Raw genomic sequence first — 24,030 nt, forward strand, 5'->3', positions numbered from 1 at the left:
ACACACACACACACACACACACTTAGCAGTAAGGCTGTGAAAGTGCAGTGTAGTACGTGTAGTTCATCTGACTGAAGCAGTATGCAGTACACAACAATTCACATTCTCATGAACTTAAACACAGTTTCTGTGATGTTGTTGTTATTTTACTGCAATAACTCCCAGCTGCGGCTTTAGCAACATTTCTGACGGCCTTTGAGACAACTGTGTAATAAGCCATCTCATTTCCATCTGAGGGCGAGGGGAAACCCCACATCGGCTGGTGTTTGAGTGTTTGAACTTATTTCACTACTTGTGAGGGCCAAATAACGTGATTAAATAGTTACTGCACATGTAAATATGGCACATTTATGGTTGGGTTAGATTACAGTTCGGTTAGATTTAGGGCTGTCACTTACTATTATTTTGGTAATCAGTCGATTATTTTGACGATTAATCGAGTAATTTGACTTTTTGTGCTAATAAAAATAGACATAAGTGAACAAAAACCAGTAAAATGACTTCAAATACATATGCATAATAACAATGAGGCAATAATAAATGGTTCAGATAAAGTATCAAAAGCACGTAATAGTATGATTTTATTGAACAACTGTTAAAATACATAATGTAATATACATAATATAAACATAATCAACTTGTGTACATTACGTATTATAACAGATGCCTGCAGAGGGAGCAAACGGCCTGGTGATTGTTACACTTTAGTTTACAGCATGATCAAATCCTTGTTTAATATTGGCCAAACAACATTTAATTCAAATGTCCACTTAATCTTTAATATTTGGCCAATTATTTACAATGGAAATGCTACAGCCGCTGTAATTTCTTGAACAAGAACATGTGGACATCAAAACATGCAAACTCAGAGTGAGGGTTTAAACTTTTATTTTGATATCGCGATGAAATGTTTGCATATTTAGAAACATATTGATGTATTCTCCTGCGTTAGTGTAGGTTTATAAATGATAGCACTATGCTATGCTATATTATTATCTTGCGGCTAGGGTTTGTGTTTCTAGGGTGTGGTGAGTGATTGTGAGCGTTGCCAAGTTGTTCTAATTTGCTGTTAGAATGTTGTTTGGGTGTTATGGGAAAATGTGAGTGTTTGTAATAGTTGAACAAAAGTGTTACTGTTGTGTAGTTGCTATGGTGTTTCAAATGGTTGTTAGTTTGCTTCTAGGGTGTTGTTGAAGGTGGTGAATGTTGCTATGCCATTGTTAAGGTGTTCGAAGTAGTTGTTAGCATGTTTCTAGGGCATGTTTGACGGCTGTAAGTGTTGCTGCTATGCAGTTACTAAGTGGTCGTAAGCATGCCTATAATGTGGTGTGATCGGTTTTCACTGTTGCTATGCAGTTGCTAAGGTGTAAGGGGTTGTTATCATGTGGTTAGGATGCTGGAAGTCAAAAGGGCTCAAGCTCCCATTTTTGCACGTTTTTATCATTTGCCAGACAAAAATAGAATGTCTGATTGCTTACAAAAAGTAAGAGCATACCACTCTTTTGTATTCTGGTCCTTAGGTAATGAACTATATCAACCATATTAAACATGTGTCTAGTTGGTTCTCATCTCCGCTAGTGGAACATGCGCATCAAAATCAGTCATGGCTGACTTTAAAAATGGAAAAATACACGGAAGTCGGATGGATGGACCCAAAATACATCTCCATAATAAGGAACACTGGGGTTCTGTGTTACGGTTTTAGTATTTGACCACAATATAATTTCCATCTATCCATATGGGAAAATTGTGAACCTGTCTAATCCTGCTTTTATTTGGGGCCCCGATCAGCGTCCCTAGCCGACACAGCTCAAGTGTATAAACACAGTACAGGAATAAATAGTGATGAAAATATCTGAGACGAAACAGCTGAACTAATCAAACAAACATGCCTTAAGCAAACCTCACCCACCACTTCCCGCAGAGAGAGAGAGAGAGAGAGAGAGAGAGAGAGAGAGAGAGAGAGAGAGAGAGAGAGAGAGAGAGAGAGAGAGTCAGACCCAACCAGGGTGCTTTCTGTCCGTTACAGAGCAGTTTATTCTTTTATTCTTTGTGTAAAATTACAATGTCTGAGTCAGTAGCAAAAAATGATATAAATAAGAGTGGCTGCAACAAAATCACACTCTATTTGGAGGAAGCCAATGTTGCCTTCATGAAGATAAATATTAGGAATATAAGATTGGACTATATAAAGACCAAAACATTTAAGAAGCACTGATTATTAAAATCCTTTACATTAGCCCCAGTAAACATGAGTAATGAATGAGATATAAATCACTGCTCATCCCCTCCTACTCTCCAATATTACTCATCATGCATGTATGCATGCTATTACTGAGTGTGGTATGACTGCATTGGCCATATGTATTTTGGGGAAATTTTGTTTGATTAATTAACCAAGTTTGCTATGATCAGTTTTCAGTGGATGTTATGATAATTTAATATTATAAGATCTTTTTGGTGTCATTTTTTGCTGCATAACCAATGTGCTCACTGTAAATTATTGTTGTTGAAAAGCATGAACAGCTTTTGCGTGAACTGTTTCTTAAGTGAATTTACAGCCATGTGTGAATCAAATGGCAAAAAAGAAAAACCTCGATCTGTACATATATTTAAAAATGACACAAAAAAACCCAAGGGGCTTTAAAACAAACTTCAGACTTCGACACCAGGCCCTACCATGTACTTCCAGTGCAGTGGGACATTTTAATTTCATTTTATTATCTCAAGCTAAATGTAATATGCAAGTTTTTTCCCCCCATTTCTTTCACTTCCCTTTCCTCGCTATATATACCTTCCTTTCTTGGGCTACACAATTATGCTGAACTCTGCACACAATAAATACAGCTCTGAACTAAACATGAGCTCCAAAAACATCAACATGAAGGGCTTTTGTCTACACACAAAACACACAGCTCAGCTCCTCTGGCTATTGCTCATTTGGTTTCAGTTCACTGCAGGGAATTATTGAATTATTATTACACCAATAAGAATCAGTGTGGGTTTTTGTGGATTATACACTCAGATTTTATTCATTACTTTTACTCAAGACAAGATGAGCAAGAGAAGAGGAACAATAGCTGGTTTTACTCAGTGAAGAAAAGCACATAATACTTCTTAGAGCTGTTCATGACAGCAGTCATATGAAGCTGAATGGCATTGTATGAATGGATTTCATATAATTAACAGGATACTCAAACATTTAAGTGTTGTGTTCATGAAAGTTAAGCATAATGCCAGTAGGGCTCTTTGGCTCAATTCACACAGCTGGAACGATAAACTTCTCTTTCATCATGCTGATTTCAGACTGATCCAGATTTAGGTCTGTGCTCAGTTTGGGGAAGTGAAGAGGAAATCAAATCTGTGGAAAACTTGATGACAGAAACACACAAGACATTTGAGTCTTGAGTGATTAATATCATGATATGGTTGGGCTTCTAGAGGGAAAAATCACCTGTTTTTTTTATTATTATTATTATGGTCATTACATTCCAGATTCGGGAGGGACTTTTTCCCAATGAAAAGTTACAGTATATGTAATGTACAACAAAATATTGAACAAAAATCCCCATGTTCACAATGAAAAGTCCCAAAAGCAAACATTTCCCAAATGGATTTCCCAACAATATTACAGCATTATTAACACCACAAATTCATTAGTAATGCAGTACACTGGGAAACACCTTCCTGAAACTAGTGCAGAACTGAAAATCAGTTCTCACAATACCAATTTATCAGACTATAACAACAGGAGTGTACATTTCTCAGTAACAATTAAAAACAACAAGCAAAAACAAATCTGCTAATGAACATACTTTAAAAAGTTTAGTATTATTATAAATATTAACAAATTAAATTTACAAATTTGCATGTCTTCAATTATTTATATAATTATATAACAAGAAAGAGCAAAAAATTAAACATATATACTTAAATGACTAGAATAGTCTTCATTTTTAGTATATGATACATTATTATTGTTACGTATTCCCTGGCTTTGTGTTTCTTGTGTTTTGTTAAGTGGACTTTTAGTTTGCATTTTTACCCTGTGTCTGTTCCTGTTTCCTGTCCTGTGTGCCATTTTTGTAGTCCTTTGTAGTTTTTCTAGTTGATTAGTTCTGTGATCATTCCCAGGTGTGTCTTTACCCCTCTAATATTTAAACCCCAGTGTTTCTTGTGTTCTTTGCCGGGCCTTCTCCTACACGTATGTACGTTTGGTGCTGCTCATTCTGTTCTCTGGTTTGGTTTGGTTGTATTTTTTATTTATTTATATTAAACTCTTTGCATTTGGATCCAGCTCTCCTTTGTTTTTGAGTTCACCCAGCTTTAAAATTATGTATTAAAGCTAACTAAAAGTTATCCACTCAAGAGCAGTGAATAGTTTCCTCTTTTTTGCTACAAATTAATTGTTGTTACACTCAGGCACACATTCAGTTTTTTTAAATATTTGAAAATACTGATTTCTGAAACTGAAACAGTAAAGCTCTGCTCTGCTGCAATTTTTATTGTACAAAGTGCTATATAAATAAAATTGACCGTCTGATTACATTCACTTATGACATAACTGGCTGTGTTTACATTAATATCCTGCCAAGACAAGCATTTTGACCAAGAAGTGCTTTTGACCGTTCATGCGCACAGCCACTTTACCGCTCTTCACATGCAAGCAAACACTCATGGGAGCTCAAAAGCAGCGGCTTTACACTGCAAAAACTATTTCTCGAAGATTATTGGAGTACATTTTACAAGCAAATACAGTACTATTTCTACTTTAAATGTTCACATTTAATCCAATGTGTTTCTTGCCGTTTCTTCGTAATTATTTGTGAAATTCACTAGCAATTTCTACGTGAAAATTGCTTCAAATCCTACACAAAAATGTTTTCAGTGTACCAAAGCAAGTCGATACTCTATGGAAGCTTGTTTCCTCCACAGAATAAAAAATAAAAAAGGTAATTGTGACTTTTTATCTCACAATTCTGATTTTTATTTCAGAATTTGCAATTGTGTGTTTGTTTGCAAAAGTCAGAATTGCGTGATATAAGGTCGCAATTGTGTATTATAAAGTCAGAATAGTGAGATATAAATTCGAAATTGTGAGAAATAAACTTGCAATTCTGACTCGCATGTTTATATCTCACAATTCTGACCTTGTAACACAATTGGGAGCTATAAAGTCAGAACTGCATGATATAAAGTTGCAATTGCGTGTATTATCTGAGAAAAAAAGTCAGAATTGCAAGTTTATTTCTTGCAATTGTGAGTTTATATTTCGCAATTGCAAGTTTATATCTCGCAATTCTGACATTATAACACGCAATTGCAACTTGATATTACGCAATTCTGACTTTACATCTTGCAATTCTGAGAAATAAAGATGTAGACTCGCAATTGTGAGATAAAAAGTCGCAATTATCTTTTAAAATGTTTTATTCTGTGACAGAAATAAGCTTCCATAATACTTTGTACAAGAGGGATTGTAAAAATCTATTGATTTAGTACCAAAGTACCAGTCCTTCTGACATCCTAGGATGCCCAGTGTCCTCCTGCAGAGGAAGATGGTTGTGTTTGGCCCATACACTGATCTTCTAGAGTTGTGTCAATGATTATTGCTCACTGACTACATGTAAATTCTGATTGCCCTCTCACCCATTGCAATCCCATAATACTGTGGCAAATCAGATTATGTTGGTAAGCAAGTAATCACAGTGAGTAGCCAAGCCCTGCTGAATCAACAGATTAAAATTGCTAAAACGCAAAAATTGATCAAATTTGCAGCATAGACGTGTTTCTTCAATCTTTGCACTGTGTAACTTCACAATATCACACAGACGTGAAGTTGTAGTTGAGACACTAATCCATGACATATTGAGTTTTGTGATGTGGTTACAAGATCAAATAAAAGCGGAATAGATGTTGAAAAAAATGAAGTGTCCAATGCACAAGTGAGTTTGTCGGTTTTAGTAAACAATAGAAAGTTCATTCATAGTTTGGTCAACCTACACAGTAGACCTTGACCCTCAATCAAAAGCCCTGGCGTGCAAGTCACGGTGCAGTGTGGTCTAGCTTTGCTCCAGGGTTTTTTTGGACCCTGTGATTCAGGCAAAGCGACCGCAACTCTGCTTCTCTGAATCCACCACTCTGGGTGTGGCCGTAAATACCGCTAACGTTTTCTAGGAACTCAGCAAAGAGCAAGAGTGTGTATTTAAGCGTGTTTGTGTGCATGATGTAGTTTGCTGGGATCACAAGACAGCAGCCTAATGTTTAAAGCAAATGCGCACAGGCAGGAGATAAAGCAAACAGTGGAAGTGGAAACCAGCAAAACCACCCTGGCTTGTTCCAGACTCGACAATGGGCCACCGTCTTAAAGGTGAGGGGGTCAGTGCTGAGTTAGCACAACAATGTATATTCAATGCTAGCAGAACCAACATGAAGGAATATTCCAAGTTCAGTATAAGCTAAACTAATGTTGATTACCACAAAAAATTATTTTTATACTTGTCCAACCTTTTTCTTAAAAAAATAAAATAAAATAAAAATCTGGGGTTGAGGTACTTACAATGGAAATGATTGGAACAATATTAAAATTAAACAGCTTTACATATCAAATAGTAGGCCTGTAAGCAATAGTGTTTATAAAATAACATGTTAATTGAAAGGGACTAATTGAAATAATTTATTGTGGTAATTATGCTACAGATGTAGTCAACTGACCCGAAAGATTCCTTTAGGGAAAAACAAAGCAGAACAGCCATTGGAAGAAAGTTCATGTCAACAATTACTCAAGATAAAAGATTTAAAACTCAATCCTAGATTGACTTAATTAATGAATCATGCCAAAACCATTTTGGAGTAGATCTGAAATCAAAAGAGAATTGTGTGACACATTAATCAATGCTATATTGTCCTGTCATATGAACCAAGTCTGTTTGTTTCCCTTCTTTATATCAGTGAAGATTGCTTTTAAGAGCAGAAATTGTTTCCCAAGGATCACATTGATATGTGTGCGAGTGTGTGGGTTTGAGTGAATGTGAGCAGCGAAGCGGCCTTGATCCTGGAACGGGGCTCTCATATTGTACGGATTTAGAGCTGGATCTGGTGCCATGACCCGGAGCAAAGAGTAGCGGCCACTGGGTCACTGCAGCAAAGACAGAGTTGAGGATAAAGTATGAAAATACTGAGATCTTTTCAATTTTCTACAATATTTGTCAAAGACTAAACGTATCAAAGAGCACATGATTTCATGCGCATCATGGAGAAGCTAAGTGAAACTGGCCAGGCTCTTTATGCAGAGGTTTTGGAGAGGTTGCTGGAAGCATGACGGATTCATCTGGAAAAGGGGGAACTGACAGAAAAAGGGACAGATCCAGCTGTTCTTAGAAGTCAGAGTAGGCTGGCGTTTATTCCCAAGAAGAAGTTGGGAATTCTTCTAACTATAATATGTGACTGCGAAAGATTATGTAAGATGTGGGTGTGTGAATGGTAAAGAAGAGAGAGGGCCTCAACGGTGCTTTCCTCCAGTTCCTGAGTTTCTATTGAACTCAAAAGGCCAAGAATCATCAAGGAATGACAACTTACAGCTGGTCAGAGCGCAGTAAAATCAGTAAAGTTGCATATAATAGACTATATAATAAAACATATTCTGTGCACATAAGAAACACTCATCAACAACTTCCATAAAGTGATGATCAGCGTGCCCGGGAGCAAAATATACGCACAAGCTGTTGGATATAGATGAAGACAGAATTTCTTCACTCTGTGCGGCACACCACAATCTGCAAAGGAGCTATAATGACGAGCAAAATATGAGCAAAATAACAAATGAAAACTATAATCAAGAAAGTAAACAGCATAGCTTAGGGCAATCGAGGCAGTGCAGCCAGTAAAAACATTTGATTAACTGGCTCTTCGTCTTCCCTACAGACAAACAACGAGTCCACAACCGGCATTCCTCGACAGGAGTTTAGGTCTGGTAGAAAAAACAAACTTGTTTTCAGTTCTGTTGTTTTTTTATTGCAAGCTCTCTTTCCATGTGCACTGGACAAACCACGCTGATGTTTAGGCTCAGACCAGGAGTCTGGTGCTGAATTTATGTCTGCCAGAAATTTCACAACTGTGGCTACAGCCTCATTTTGGACCATAAAAGATTCCTGCGTTTGGTAAAATCAGCACCAGAAAATACTGCTTTTAAATGTGGGCAGCATTAAGCATGTAAATATAAATTTTTATATAAAAACAAGACAGTGACCCAGAGTAACAGAATAATAGGGATTTTAGCAAGTGATTGCAGCTTAGCTTCAGAATTAATAAAGCTCAACTTCTTTTTTTGGTGTGTGTGTCCTGGTAAACCTGTTATGGGGACAAAATGTCCCCACGAAGACGGCAATATCCGAAATCCTTGTCCTTGTGGGGACATATTTTGGTCCCCATGAGAAAAACAGCTTATAAATCATACTAAAAATTTGAAAACGCATAAAGTTGTCTGTGATGGGTAGGTTTAGGGGTAGGGTTAGAATATACAGTTTGTACAGTATAAAAATCATTGTGTCTATGGAAAGTCCCCACAAAACATGAAACTTTTCCATATAGTTTTATATTGAGGGTAAAAAAATAAAAATAAAAGTTTTTCTGAAGGATAAGTGTTACTTGGGTTTGACCATCAGGAGCTCCTTATAGATGCTAATTGCATTGCTAACTGTAAAATTATTTTATTCAAATTAAGCTGCTATAGAAGAATAGCTTCAATATGCTATAAGTATTTTGGTTATTGATACTGATAAGCCGATAATCATTTTCATTGGACGGACAATAAACAATATTTCAAAACACAAAAAACCCCTCTAAAATACATAATTTTAAATGCTACAAATGAATTTATGCATCACATTTACATCATGAAAGATTTATATTCATTTTGAGATTACATTTAAGTGTTATTAAATTATTAGTGTATTGAAACATTAACTTTAAGTGAGTGTTAGATGATGGCAAAGATGATATTGTTATTCAAATTTCAAAAAAAAATTTTGTGGTAAAGCTCAGATGCAAGACCTCTTGGAATATGTTCGGTATGACTGACATAACTTGCTACGGTCATGAAATCAGAGACCCTTCCCTATAAAATCATGACGAAATCTGATCACATGTGGTCACTAGAGAGGCATTCATTGGTGTAAACAGCAGTCTGCATTGACTGACCATTTATGATGTTTATCGTGTTAAAGTCAATGTGAAATGCTTTTCGAAACTCATTTTACTTCCGTCATGTAACATATTTCCAAGTGAATCAGTATATAAAACAAAAAAAGAATGGTTTTTTTTTTTCCTGATTATATTGTGATAAGAAGACCGAATGCCTAGATTTGTGTATTATGTTGCTTGGTTAACATTATCCAACCACCCCAGTGCACTCTTAGAAGAAAAGGTTCTATATAGAACATCAAAGGGTTCTGTCAGACGCTTCATATAGAACCTTTTAGAGGTTTCCATAATGGGATCATTTAATGGATTTAGTTTTAATGAATTAATGTTGTTTTAATTCTTTTTTATTATTATTATTAAATTGTATGAATTGTAAACATACTTTATCACTAGATAAAATTGAATTAATCCGTGTTCCATTTTTACCATAATGCTGTTTAAAGAGTAGACAAATTATGATTTTCATAGATAAACCTACCCTTACAATAACTGTTCTGTTAATAACCCTCTGTTGATCCGACTGTCTGCGGGCGGGATGCAAAAATGCGGAATAATCTATAGTTTTCAAAGCCCTGGATGCGGTGGACATTTGCTGACAAATAAAACCTTTAAGGCGTTCTTTAAAACTGAATCAAGAACCCCTATGGTTTTTCTATAGAAAAACCTCTGAAACATTTTTTCTAACAGTGTGGCCTGAATGATGTCAGAAGTGAAGGAAAGTCATTTGAAAGGAAGAGAAAGTTATTACAATTTTAATAAAGATTACAAAGACAAAAAAAAATCGGAGTAACATGCAATCAAAGAATCAACGTGGATTAAGAAAGTAAATAAGGTTGAATTCATTGACTTTAAACCCAGGTGTACAAGAGGCCTACATATGGTATTTTCTCAGTACAAAAAAAGAAAAAGAAAGAACTAAAAATACGATGAGTCCTCAATCTTCTGTTTGTCTTTGCCACAAGCAGAACAAAGCAGCCAATTATACTGCAGAAATCTGAAGCGCGTCCCTTCAAGTACCAGCTGAAAGTTTTGGTTCCTCTCTTCAGTTTCATAGACTCATCCTCTGCTACGCAACATGAGCCATGATGAGCACACGTTATCTGTTGTGGCTTCTGATAATATCAACATGAGTCATAATAGAAGGTAATTACAGCAAACGTATCAAATTTAGGCACAGGGCATCTTTCGTTCTGATAAGCTTTGTGCACTTTTTAAACTTTGTGGACAAGCCGAGGGAACGCTGTTGCTGAGTTATAGATGGGTGAAGGAATGCCTGGCTCCTGCTCATCTCTTGGTTTCATTCAGATTTATAGCTCACTGGCTGACCAGGACGTGAGGTACGTGCTGGTCGACACGAACGTGAGTCATACTTGTGTCTTTTATACGAGGTGACCTTTGACCCCCAAAGATTCTGAGAGTGGAGGTCATGACCCATTGGTGTCAGCGTGACAAAGTCAGTCAGCAGGAATTGTAGAAGCTGTAGCCCCAGACCTCTTCAGAAAACACACTGCTATAGTCGATTTAACGTGGGAATGGACTACTTGCACAACTACTTCCACGTTATAGTTAGTACATATCGGGAGTTTCCGGTTAGAGTGTTCAGCGCACCTACATACAAGAAAATGCAGATTATCACGATGTTTTATGGCTGCCAATTGATTAAAACAATGAATAATGATCTCTGTATTAATTATCTTGAGCCTGCTGAAACTGTGCATTCTGAATAATAAATAGCTAAATGTATTTATCCACTAAGCTGCAGCAGTCCTATATGCGCGTCTTCTCATTAACAGTTTTTTTTTCTCTTTCTGACATTTCATACCTGTTGGGTTTACATTTTTATATGAAATTGACTATTAAAAGGATTGCTTGTGTGCGCTGGTGTTTAATCCAGTCTTTTAAAATAGTTGAATGAATGAATGCTCGTGAGGTGCCTGTAAAGATGTTAAATAGGCTAGGCTATTCAATCATTATAAAACGGTTAGTTCCAATCCTTGATTCTGATTGGTCAATAGCTGTGCTTTATTCACGATAAAACACGGCTATGACCGCTTCACCCAACTGTTCTCACTACACAACACCCCTAGCAACCACTCTTAGTAACTTAAACACATGTTTGAGCTCATTGATATTGTTCATTGAAGCTATAGTAGAGTATTGTAAGAGATCGAGTAAGTGAGTGTACCTGCATTTACAGTAGATATAGCATTTTCCTTCAGGTCAGTCATAATCATAAAAAAAAAAATCTGTTTGAATGTCCGCTGCGATATCTTGTCCTTTTAACAGTTAAGGGGTTTTTCCGTGCCCATAGTCATCTGTCAGTTGCGTCTTCCTTCTCTGTGTTCACAAGTTTGATTCCTTTCAATGTAAAAGTCTTCTCTACTGACTGACTCACTCATAAAGACGGTCTTTGCCGCCATCTATTGGCGAAATAATGTATGTAACTTTTGTTGCTGTTTATGGTCAGGGACTATTTTTTCCAGCGGAAGGAAGGCTTTTAGTGATTTTACTTCATAAAAGTTGCATAGATACATGTTTTTCGGCTTTAATAGTTGTATTGTGTGGTAACCGTTTTATAAAAGCAATAAGGTACTCGAGACAAGTGCTGTATCGTGAATAAGTAACGGCTGAAGGGGTTGCAGGAACTCCGCTTCGCGTCGTGCCAAACAACGCCCTTCAGCCGTTACTTATTCACGATACAGCACAGCCTCTTACGGAGCCCCTAAAGGGACGTGGTGGTGGAAAAATTTTTAGGATGGGAGAATTTTTTTTTTTCAAATCTTTTGCGTTCCCCCGAGAAACTTTGCGTTCCCACGCAAAACTTTTGCGTTCCCTCGCAAAGATATTTGCGTTCCCACGCAAAACCTGTTTTGAGCTCGGACAGACACTTCCTGTTTAATGTCCCGCTGGCAGTGTTTCAGAGCTCCGTACGTTAATGGAGCGTTTCATAGTGTTTGAACTTGGACTCAGATATAAAGATGCGGTCAGTGTTTAACTCAAGGAGTTCAGTGAAGCTGGCAATATTCACATAGGCTATTCGAACGTCCCTATTCTTGAGCTAAACGTTGTTAAAGCACAAACGACACCTATTTACAACCACAGTAACCTAGACAACGAGTACAACCCAATTCTCATCAAAACAAGCTTTTATAATAATAGCTAAATGGATCTCTATGAGCAGGCGGCTGAGAGACAAGCTCAAAGGGACCAATGCAAAGTGCAATATAACCGAAAAACGACTACACCTCAACTCATAGTCAAAAATAGTCATTGACTTCAATGTTACAAACTGTATTCTTTACACAAATTATATTGGTACTGTACGCAGCGTTTGCATTATATTTGCTTACTGAATTTGATGGCATCACTGTATAACAGTGAAGTTATTTATAATATATTTTCTAAAAAGGGTGAAGTTATTGATTTTATTTCATAATAAATAATTATAAAAAAAAGTATGCTTTTAAAAAAAAATCAAATTATGTAGTATAACCAGCAGGAGAGCAGTGATGTGTGAACTGAATTTGGTGACAGTACAGTGTGATCACAGTGAAGCTATTGAATATGTTTAATAATATAAAATGTGCAGACGGGTTGTGGAATTTGCACTTTACAGACGGCCCCTTATTTGGACTTGTCTCTCATTCGTCTGGTTAGAGACAAATTAATATTATAAAGCTCGTTTTGATGAGAATTGGGTTGTAGCTCGTTGTCTAGGTTACTGTGGTTTTAAATAGGTGTCGTTTGTGCTTTAACAACGTTTAGCTCAAGAATAGGGACGTTCGAATAGCCTATGTGAATATTGCGAACTTCACTGAACTCCTTGAGTTAAGCACTGACCGCATTTCTTTATATTTGAGTCCAAGTTCAAACACTATGAAACGCTCCATTAACGTACAGAGCTCTGAAACACTGCCAGCGGGACATTAAACAGGAAGTGTCTGTCCGAGCTCAAAACAGGTTTTGCGTGGGAACGCAAATATCTTTGCGAGGGAATGCAAAAGATTTGAAAAAAAAATTCTCCCAACCTAACATTTTTTCCACCACCACGTCCCTTTAGGGGCTCCGTAGCCTCTCGTACCTTATTGCTTACATAACATACACAGCGTTGAGGAGAATGACAGTCAACTACTTTGAAAATTATTGCATTTTGGGCATAAACATGTAAATAGTGAAAAGATGGACATTGAAAAATGACACAGAATGGTTAAAATATTTAATCCAAATACATAAATGTTCGTGGTTCGCTCTGATGTTATTCATCTGTTCTCACACACTTCAGCGTCGCGGTCACTGGTTTAGACGAACATTGACACCCTGTGGTGAAATAATGACGTATTTTTAACAGCCGCTGCTTTCTCAGATCGGCTTGGGTTGGATTAAAGCTTCATGTTCTGATAAGTTTGGAAAATTCTGCACTCAGTAAACATCAGAATACCTTCTCCTGTTAATACAAATTGCCAAATTTTTAAATCTTATTGTGGACACTCATTTTAGATGGCGTTTATTCAACTCATTGACCACAGTACATTGAAAGTACATAACCGGAAATGCGTCACGAAGCTCAGTGCAAGTGGTCCATTTAGTGTGAAAAAGAACATAATTATCATAATTCACACATCAAAAAAACACATCTCTCAACTGCACGTTTTACAGTTTACAGTCTCTCCAAATCTCTGTCAGAGTAGTCATCAAATATCATCATATCAAATATCTGAAGATCTGATGCGAGATAGTCTTTTCTTCCCTGTTGTGACAAATATCTGAGTGAAACGGCTTCTTGAACAGGAAAAAAAGTAAGGGCGGGACTTGTTTTGTCTGTGGAGAATTGATTGAATGGTTGTGGTTTGCTATTGGTGGATCTCATGTGAGTGACAGGTTGCCCCGCCCTCACGCCAGTAAACACGTCATCAGAGAAGAGACTTTAAATACACGTCAAACGTCACAAGGTCTTTCAAAGCAAGTGCACAATGCTGAGGCCATTTTTAGGTTGATTAACATTAATACAAGCTGGATGTTTATGCATCTTGTCCACTAGAATGAGCTCCAGATTCAGAGGGGCTTATGAGAAAGTTCCGCTGTACGTTTACGTTTACGTAAAATATGAGGATATTTTGGGATTGAAAACCACATTTACTTATAGGTGTGAGTCTTGAAATGTCTCGTTCACACAGAAACTTAGAGTAGCGTCTCGAATACTGTCTGTATGAATGCGCAACGGGAGCCAAGCCTGTATTCTCTTACCAGTAACCAACCATAACAACAGTGCCCAAAGTAATGTCAAAGATGGAGACATCCATAAAACTGAAAAATCACTTCTGACACGACAAGAGTCCAATCGAGCCATTAGTTTATCTGTCAAATCTGTTCATTTACTGGCAGCAGCTTTTATATCTGGGTGGAGAGTGGAGCATTTGAGTTAGTCCCTTAGTCATTACTCTCTTATTTGATAAAAAAATAAAATAATAATAATTATTGTGAAATATTACTGTATTGCATTATGTCATTCTAATATGTTGATTTGGTGTTAAAGGAAAAATTCTTATTATTATCAATGTAGAAAACAGTTGTGCTGCTTAATATTTTAGTGGAAACCGTAAAACTTATTTTTTTAATCAGGATCCTTTGATCAGTAAAAACAAGTATTAATTAGAAGTATTAATTTCTTTAATTCTATTAATTAAAGTATTCATTTCAATTCTAAGTCAGAGAATTGAATTGAGAATTGAAGTCAGTGCGAGATATAAACTCGCAATTACGAGATATAACGTCAGAATTGCAAGACAAAAAGTCACAATTATCTTTTAAATTGTTTTATTCTGTGGCGGAAACAAGCTTCCATATCTTCTTGATCCAGTTTTGTATAAAAATTAAAGTCCAATCCAATAAGTAGTCAAGGAAAAACATCACCTGACGTCACTTCCGAATTAAATCGCATTGCATTATGGGATATAGTACTGTGCTGCACACTAAACACATTTTGGCATTCTTTCTATTTTAGTAAACATCCCTCACCATTTTTTTCAACAACTGAAAAAGTAAAAAATATATTAACGTCCCGTCTTCTACATTACAGGTTAAGGACAATATTGACAAGCTTACAGTTATCCATACTTTAAAAATCCAACAGAAAAAGCATAACAAACTATTTTTTAACAAACTATAACTGATACAGGACAGATAGTTTGAGAAGAACTGTGAACTTCTTCTGTTATAAAGGAATTGTGCAATTACGGATGTACAGGAAGTTCATTGTTCTCTCTGAATGCCGTCCAAGATCGAGATGACCACATGACTGGACTTGTTTACATGAAACCTCAGTTTGCTGACTTCGCCTTTTAATACATTTATTTCTATGGGTTGCACAAGTAAATACAAGACATTGAAAATTAAAAAAGCAAGGGTTTCAATCAGCTGGACTTTCTACCTTCCACCTTGGCTTTTGTCTCTCAGTTTACTGAATGCTGATAAGAGATGAATAGATTCAAGCGTGGACTTGCTGCCAGTGTGACCTATCAACCACAGTGTAAACCAGACTTTTTACTGATTTCTCAGACAAGCCTGGACATGTCAATGAAAGACTAATGCGTGTAGAGGTACTCATGAAGTGTATGGTCACCCGTCCTTATCTCATGAACACACATACAAACATGCAAGCACAAGCACACTAAATTATTTAAGTATTTGCTCAGTGCACTACATCTGTGTGAGTCCCAGATTTGAACTGTGAGAGTCATCAGGCATAGTCAAGTTTATCCTGCACAATTCAAACGCAAACTTGGCTGCATGGCTGAGAAACTTGCATTAGAAACATGAACAATGTCTAATTTTCCAAGTACTAGTCCAGATATAAAACACATTTGCAAAACGTGTTGCAGTTCCTTCACTCTAGAAACACCTCGGCATGAGCATACTGAATACAGCATACAACTGGGTGTAACTAATATAGAGATTTATTTCAATGGTCAAAAGAAAATCTGTTATTATCATACATCCTCATACATACAATAAAACAGGCTGATTTCAAAAACAATTTTGATGAGATTTTGATGAAAATGCGCTACTGTTTTGTGTAAATTTAAAAGCAAAAGGCCATTAGAGTCATTATTACTATTATTATTAATGAATGATATTGGTAAATAAGTGGCACTTTCTACCTCTTTTTGACTAATTGCAGACAATGAATTGAACATGTTAATATGCATAGAATAATAATTAAAATGTGTACAGTTATGTACCTACCGTAATTTCTTCTCCCTAAAGTTTTGGACTATAAAACCTACTTGCCAAGCACATATAAACACACATAAAAGACGGCAAAGTGACAGATGTATAGCAGGGAAAGAAAGCCGAAGGTGAATAAAAGAGTTATGGACGGCTCATAAAATGCGACAGGTGAAGCTTGTGTTGGGTTTATCTGACAAACATCAGCTTTTCTCACTGTAAAACTGCCGTGAAGGGATAAGCCATTTGCCTGTATATCTGAGAGTTTTGCATAAATGTACAAACCCTTAGGGAGTGTGAGCTCCAGGTATTAAAATTAATCTAGGTCACATTGACATAAAGCGACAGTGGGACAATAAATCCATTTAAACTAATTCTAGAAAATATGAAAATGCAAATTAAAGGTAATGTGAATTGTTTTTGTGTGTTAAATACTTTCTTCTGTCCCAGTTTAATATGCTCTGTGTGTAAGTATCCTGACCAGCCCAACACAGCAGCAGTTCAACCAATGACGTGAGTTTGGGGTGGGGCTAAACTGTTTAGGTAACCAATGGCAGGCAGGGGGAGTCTTCAGGAAACCTGTTCAAAAGCGAGTCGGTAAATCATAAATTCAGTGAGCATTATAAAAGCCTCTTTGTAAATAAACTCACAGTAATTTGCCTGAACTTGCCATATCAGCACATTTAGATAAACACAGACAAAAACATTGTCAATTCACATTCTGAAAAGCATCCCACGCAATCACATTGACTCAAAGCTAACTATTTATTCCTGCTGATGATGGTTTGCGCATATACAAAACATATTATATATCTCTTAAAACACCATTTGGCCCCAACCTTCTGGTAGGTATGTCCTTGAACGGGATGGTTCACCCAAAGATCCTTCTTCTGAACCCAAAATTAATTTTGAATCATTTGCTAGATGAAAAATAAGTCTTTGATGTCCCCAAAATGTGTATGTGAAGTTTTAGCTCAAAATACCCCACAGATATATATCATGTTAAAGTTGTAACTTTTTGAGGGTAAGCAAAAACGCAAGTTTTTTGTGTCTGTTCCTTTAAATGCAAATGAGCTGCTGCTCCCGGCACAGGGGGCGGAGCTTCAACAGTTCGTGTCCTTTTACCTCACACAGACATGCACTGAAAATTTCAAAGTCAGAAAGATGGAGAGCCTCAAGAAGAAGTGACAACATGTAGACAACACTTCTGAATGGTTAGTTGATGAATTTATGTAGCTTATGTGTAGTTATCTTCTAGTCATTGATTAGCATATTCTGTCATGATAATCTATAAATCGTGTTCCGGGGGCGGGGTTATGTAAATCTTAGGGTTAGTGATGTCACTAACCCGGGAGGAATGTTGTGTAGTCCCTACCAGCCGTTTGTTGTAGTCCTTAAAAAGCAATTTCTTTAAAAGAAAAAATCTCCCTTTGCTTTGAACTTTGAGCGTCGTAACTTTTCAGATGTGGTTTATGCTCAAACAGCAACATTACACACTAACTAAAGTTAGAAAAGTGAAATCATATTCAACCACCCCTTTAACACTTTTCTTTTTCACTCACATGAGGATGAGTAAATGATGACAATGTTTTATTTTTGGTTAAACTTACTATTCACATTATGATCTAAGAAAGAAAAAAATTATGAGAATGAACGAATGAGAGTTCGAAAGACAACAAACGGAAAAGAAAACAACAAATAAACAGTGGGAAAGAACGAAACAAAGACAGGATTTGAAGAGACATTCCTTATAAACACGCCAAAAATGAAGGTTGCATAAACACTGACTGAGCGCTGACCAAGCGGCCCGTCTGTCTCCTCCACACCAACCAGTGCCATCGCATTACATTCAGCCTCTGGTATGCTGAGCTGAGGGTCATGGTCGTGGTAAAAAAAAAAAAAAAAGCCATCCAAAAATGAACATTTGAAAATGAACATCACCCTCAAGATGTTTTTCCTACCATGGAAGTCAATGGCTACCATTAACTGTCTGTTTTCCAACATTCTTCAAAATATCTTCTTTTGTGTTCAACAGAAGAAAGAAACTCATACAGGTTTGGAACAATTTGAGGGAGAGTAAATGATGATAAAATTCTCATTTATGGGTGAACTATCCCTTTAATCCAGTTCACCATAAAGGCTTGTAAACAACTGAACGCAAGCAAGCGGAATGACAGTTTAACCAGTGAACAGATTAAAACGTCGGATTAAGAAACACTTCATTAGGAGAAAATAATTTTACTTTTAAACAGACTGGGCCAATAAATGTAAAAACAATCTTGTTTCCCTTAGGCCTAGTTTGCTTGATGTCAAACACAGCTTAACTTGCTCTATTGCATCTGAATAACAACTATAACAAAATACAAAACCATTGGACACACCCACTCATTTTGTAAATAGTGCGTTAGTGTCCGCCCACTTTTTCAGCAGCGTTAGTAATTTTCTATAAAAAATTTCCTATAGAGATATTAAAAAAGCATTATAAGTGATGAACTAAAGTACCAACCAGCTACGAGGCGAATCACAGTATTACACATTTTTTATGTGCTTTTTAATGTTTTAACCACAAATTATTGGTAAGTAAATTAGCAAAATTTAAGCAAATGCACTACTTAAAGTCCCCAAGTTGCAACCAACTTTACTTCAGTGTTGTGACGTATTTCCAAGTGAAAGGGAATATTGAATAGAGGGCCACAAGACTAGTAATGTGTGCTAACAAAGAAAATAGGGTAAATTTCGATTTCATGACGACTTTGAAAAGCCATTGCTGTCTCAGAAAACTATCAAGACGGAAAGAAGTTTTTGGCTAAATATGGGAAGTTTGATTCAGAGTGGTTTAGCAGAGTTGTGTGTGGACTGTGGAGTGATGAATCAATGAAACACGAGTTTCATGGTGATGCTCCAGAGCAGTGTCTTTGAAAATCTGCTGAAAAATATAATAATAAATGCATCTCCACCACAATGAGGCATGAAGGAAGAGACTGTGCCGTTGTGTGAGGAACCTTTTTAGCTGCTGGCATTGGTGAGCTCCTTCACTGTGAAAAGTCATTTAATGCTCTGGAGTACAAGAGAATATTGCAGAATGATTTGCTTCCCACAATTGAAAAGCTGTTATCTAAAGAGGAATGATCAGATGTGATTTTTCAGCAAGATAATGCTCCTGCCCAAACTGCAAAGACAACCCAGAAGCATCTTGAGAACAAGTCCATCAGGCTCATGTTTTGGCCTGGTCAGAATCCAGATTTGAACCCTATAGTGAATATTTGGTCTCACATTAAACTCAAATGAACTGGGAGACTTTTCAACTACTCATGAACTGTTTGAAGCCATTAACATTGAGTGGACCAACACTGACTCTTCTTCCTGTAAAAAGCTGTCTGCAAGTTGGAAAGGCTTTTCCATGCCAATTTTCCAAGTTACTTTATCTACAGTATTTGTCCAATTCTTGCTCATTCTCCTTGCATGGGAGTCTGCGTTCTCCGCAAGCTATTTTGACGCTATCCATCATTTTTGGAATAATCGAAAAGACATCAAAAACATAAATAGAATTTTGAGAAGAAGGAAGTGACCAGAAAATGAGGTGAGGTGCATTCTGGGAAGGAGTTCACAGTTCACATTTCTTCACTATCTGGTCCAACTCATCTATTAATAATATATTAATTAATTAATATATAATTGATACTTTTTTTTTGAATAATATTAATTATTTTAGTTTCATAAAAACATTCATACATATGCACAATTATGCATCTATAAATGTATTTAAGAACATTTAAGTTTGTTTGTTTATAGTTTAACGCCATGCCAGCTACCCCAGCTATATTCATGGTGAGAAAGTTAAAATAGGTTTTTAAATTTAGATCTTAGGTAAAAATTCTAAAACTAGATCTGGTCTTACATAATTAAAAAATATTTTCATAAGAGTCAAATGAAAAATAAAGAACTGAGAGTTCAATCTATCACAGTCCATCAAAATACACTTCGGTGATAATGCATTCTGGAACGAGAGGCATAAAGGAGGATCTTTAAGAACATTTAAGTAAAAACGTTTGACTACACTGTAAAAAACTATTATGATTTTAACATTAAAAGACTGTTTAAACAATTGGTACACAGAAAGTTTCCTTACTATATACAGTAAATAACTGTGATAGATCTAATGGTACATTTAATGTAATTTTATTGTAAAATTTGTTAAATTTACAGTTTTTGGAAGTGAAAACGAACAAGCCATTGTATAATTTACAGTGAAAAAAAAACGTAAATTTACATTCCGACAATTCCCTGCGTGACACTTCACAATTGATGTATTTTTGTTGAAAAAACTATGTTTCGTCATAGTTTTCTTAGTTTTTTTCTAATCAGTTATGTACATTAGGCTTTTGTGTTACATTTAATGTTGTTAAATTAATGTTTATTGTATTTTTATAATTTCATGTGTGTTACCATGATGGTGTTTAATGTTTGTGTGAATGACACTGTGCAGCTTCTATATACATAAAATGTTAACTTTCTTATGGAAGAACTGCTTTGATTGATCATGTGACTCTCATTACTGCTGTGGTTGTTAGTTGTCAGTGTATTACAATGGTACAAAACAGATATTAATACTTCAATAGGTCGGTAAATCAACATTATATCAGATAATGAAATACGGTTTATTACTGTAAATTTTAAGTTAAGTCTGTAAAACCTAAAATGTTGCTCCCGTATTTTTTACGGTAAATTTCTAGAGACCACAGCTGCCTTTTTTTTTTTTACCGTAAATTTCACAGAATTTTTTTTACAGTGTAGTAGTGTATTTGCATACAAAACACATTGAATTTCATACTATATATATATATACATTAATATAACTACATCAACCAAACTGTGTCAATCAGCACAGTGCTCTCTGTAGTGATGGGATCAGAACTGACCTTTCATGTGGGACGGGGATGATGGAGGACGTGTGCGGCGGGTGTGGTGTTTCGGGAGATGGAGGGAGACATCCTGGCCCTCTCACTGGGCTCAGAGCCTCAATGTGAGTTTGGTCTTGTAGCCTGATGCCACTCAGGATCAGGTGATGAGCAGGACAGCCGTATTTAAGGACCCCACCTGAGCTCTGTTCGTCCTCTTCTCTGCCACATGCAAACTGAGAAGAAGAAGAAGATGAAAAGAGAGATATACTTCTGCTTTACCAAATAGCATATGGGTCCAAAGAGACTGAGACAGGAATTCAATTCGGTTTTAGTCACATAATATTATATTTTTTCCTTATATTTCTTTAGGATGGTTGTTTAAGTTGTTAAAAACTTGAAGACAAGATAGCCTGACAAGAATAGTTTTCTCTCTGTGCTAATCGCTTGAAACAGAAAGTTGGAACGGGAAATGTTGAAGGGATTGTCCCTTTTTTTAAATGGCAAAAGTTAATCATGATTTGCTATTGCTATTGTCAGTAACAGGTGGTAAAAGAGACATTCTCTTTCCAGGAGAAATATCTATTCCAAAAGTTGGACAGGCCAAGATGAGTCATCAATAATTTTGGTCCTTGGAAAAAGGAAAAAATTTTTTACTTCCAACATGACTCAAAAGCATTTAAATTAATATGTTACTATTATTGAAATCTAAATAATCTAGCTCTGATCTAAATTAATATGCTTAAAAACCATAAAATCAATATGTAAACTAAAATCAAGTTTATTGATATTGATAAACATACAGATCTTGAAACCTTTGGAATCACAAAAGCTTATTAATACTACCAGTTTGTGTTCATTAAAAAAAAAAAAAAAAAAAAAATGAATATTGCCTTCGAATATTGTGTTGGACAACGGGAAGTCGAGTCAAAGAGGTCGAGAACCACAGATCTATGCTAAAAGTTTATTTATTCTCAAAGCTGAAAAACATTGACCAAAAGCAACAAAACTTCCATACTGAATATGCTTTATCTAAAATCTAGGGCCAAGATTAAATCTGGATTTATGAAGCATCCTGTCAGCTAATAGTGTGACAAAACACTGCAGTCGTGAATTTGTTGCATTACAGGCAGAGTTGCATTGCCTACACAGCTCATATCGGTCAAGTGCACGTTCATCAGAGCAGAAACATTATATGACGCGTCATCATAGAAAGGGGGCGTGTCTCGAACTCCTACACTTCACTGAACAGAGCGAAATTAAACGCCGTTCTAAAGCGAACGCTCAAACGTTCGAAGGAACTAAACGACGCATATGGTTACTTCATACAATAGGCTAATCCATAAGCAATGCATAAACCATGACTACAATAAAGTAACTTTCTTTTCCTTTTGTTGCATACAATGTAAGTTGCACATAAAAACACTTCTTTTTTCGATCAGTAAATATCCTAGAAAGTCACCATGCGACGTTGAGAGGAAAAACCAAACGGTGTTCCTGTAAAAACAAACCCTTCCACCGGCTTCAGATCGCGTAAGATACACTATGGGGGAGGGGTGAATCAGTTAAATGTACCAACCCAACCCCCTGTTTTTTTTTTTTTCGTTTAAACTTTGAACATGCAAGTTAAGTCGCCATCTTAAACCGTGCAAAAACAGTTAACGCCTCGCGATTTTAACGCCGACGACAGTATAACTGCAACGATAAAATTAAATTGCATTTACTTCACAAGCAATTTTTCCATGCAAACTTGAGTTTAAAGCGAAAAGCAGCGCTGCCATCGTAAAACTCCATCATAATTGCCGACAGTCGTTTCGACTTGTTTATAAATGCAACAAACTGTCAAATAAGTGAATGTATGCAAAACTTGAGTAGGCACCACTTACTTTCTTATGAATGTAGTGCATCTCTCTCGCTGAGGTATAGTAATGTCCATTTGGAGAGATTTCCTTGCCAAAATTCCTGAAAGCACCTTCATGCAGCGCTTTCCCGGTGACAGGCTCGCGCGTGCTCGTGCTGTCGCTGGCTCGAGGCTGCTCGAGAAGCCGTTTGGTAGTCATTTTCAACCTGGATCAAATGTGACTTCACAAGATCACCAGCTTTCTGTAGACTTTAGTGCTGAGCGGGATAAGATGCATTTAACAGAACTGTGTGGACTACGACTCCCTGTCGAGAGTGTATTTCACTACGGACCCTAAAGCAGCCGGTAAAAGTGGATAAAAATGATTGTTTTGCTTTTCTCTCTCGCCGAGCCCGACGCCACGCCCACTCTATCCTGCGCGTGCAGCCAGGCGAGATTCGCTCGGCCACTCCCCTCATTGATTCTGATTGGCTCTCGACATACATAAACATTCTATTTAGGCACGCGGCCATTGCAAACCTGCAGCTGATTGGTCGTTCGGGAAACGTCGGAGTGAATCTTTTCGAGGGTTTAGGGGGTGTGTCTCGATGGTTTTGCCGGCCGGTGCAGACAGAGAGGAAGAGGAAAAAAAGCCCCGGTAAAAATTGACGCACTTTTAAAACGAATTGTTTCTCAGTTTGAATGTCTATTTGCGGCGATAAAAAATATGAAAATATTCACTCTTCTAACGCAAAACAATACAAACATGACTGGGAAATACTTTTAAAGCTATCTTCTCTGCTAAAAAACATAGACACACACACACCTCAAACCAGTCTAAACTGGTTTGCTGGTTTTAGTTGGCCT

The 24,030-nt window shown here is 36.6% G+C and overlaps 1 protein-coding gene across 2 annotated transcripts in view; it reads right to left on the reverse strand.

Annotated features, from left to right (window-relative positions):
• Positions 1–23,590, reverse strand: part of slc2a4rg (SLC2A4 regulator) — a 65,984-nt gene extending 42,394 nt beyond the window's left edge. For both annotated transcript variants that reach the window (XM_084098153.1, XM_084098152.1), the window contains exons 1-2: positions 23,210–23,590; positions 21,345–21,559 (exon numbers count right to left, since the gene is read on the reverse strand). In XM_084098153.1, coding sequence (XP_083954279.1) covers positions 21,345–21,559; positions 23,210–23,383 — 389 coding nt within the window. In that variant the 5' untranslated portion in view covers positions 23,384–23,590. The remainder of the gene's footprint in view (positions 1–21,344; positions 21,560–23,209) is intronic.
• Between the last annotated feature and the right edge of the window lie 440 nt (positions 23,591–24,030).

The sequence above is a fragment of the Abramis brama genome (assembly GCF_963993115.1).
Source record: "Abramis brama genome assembly, chromosome: 22".
Lineage (NCBI taxonomy): Eukaryota > Metazoa > Chordata > Actinopteri > Cypriniformes > Leuciscidae > Abramis > Abramis brama.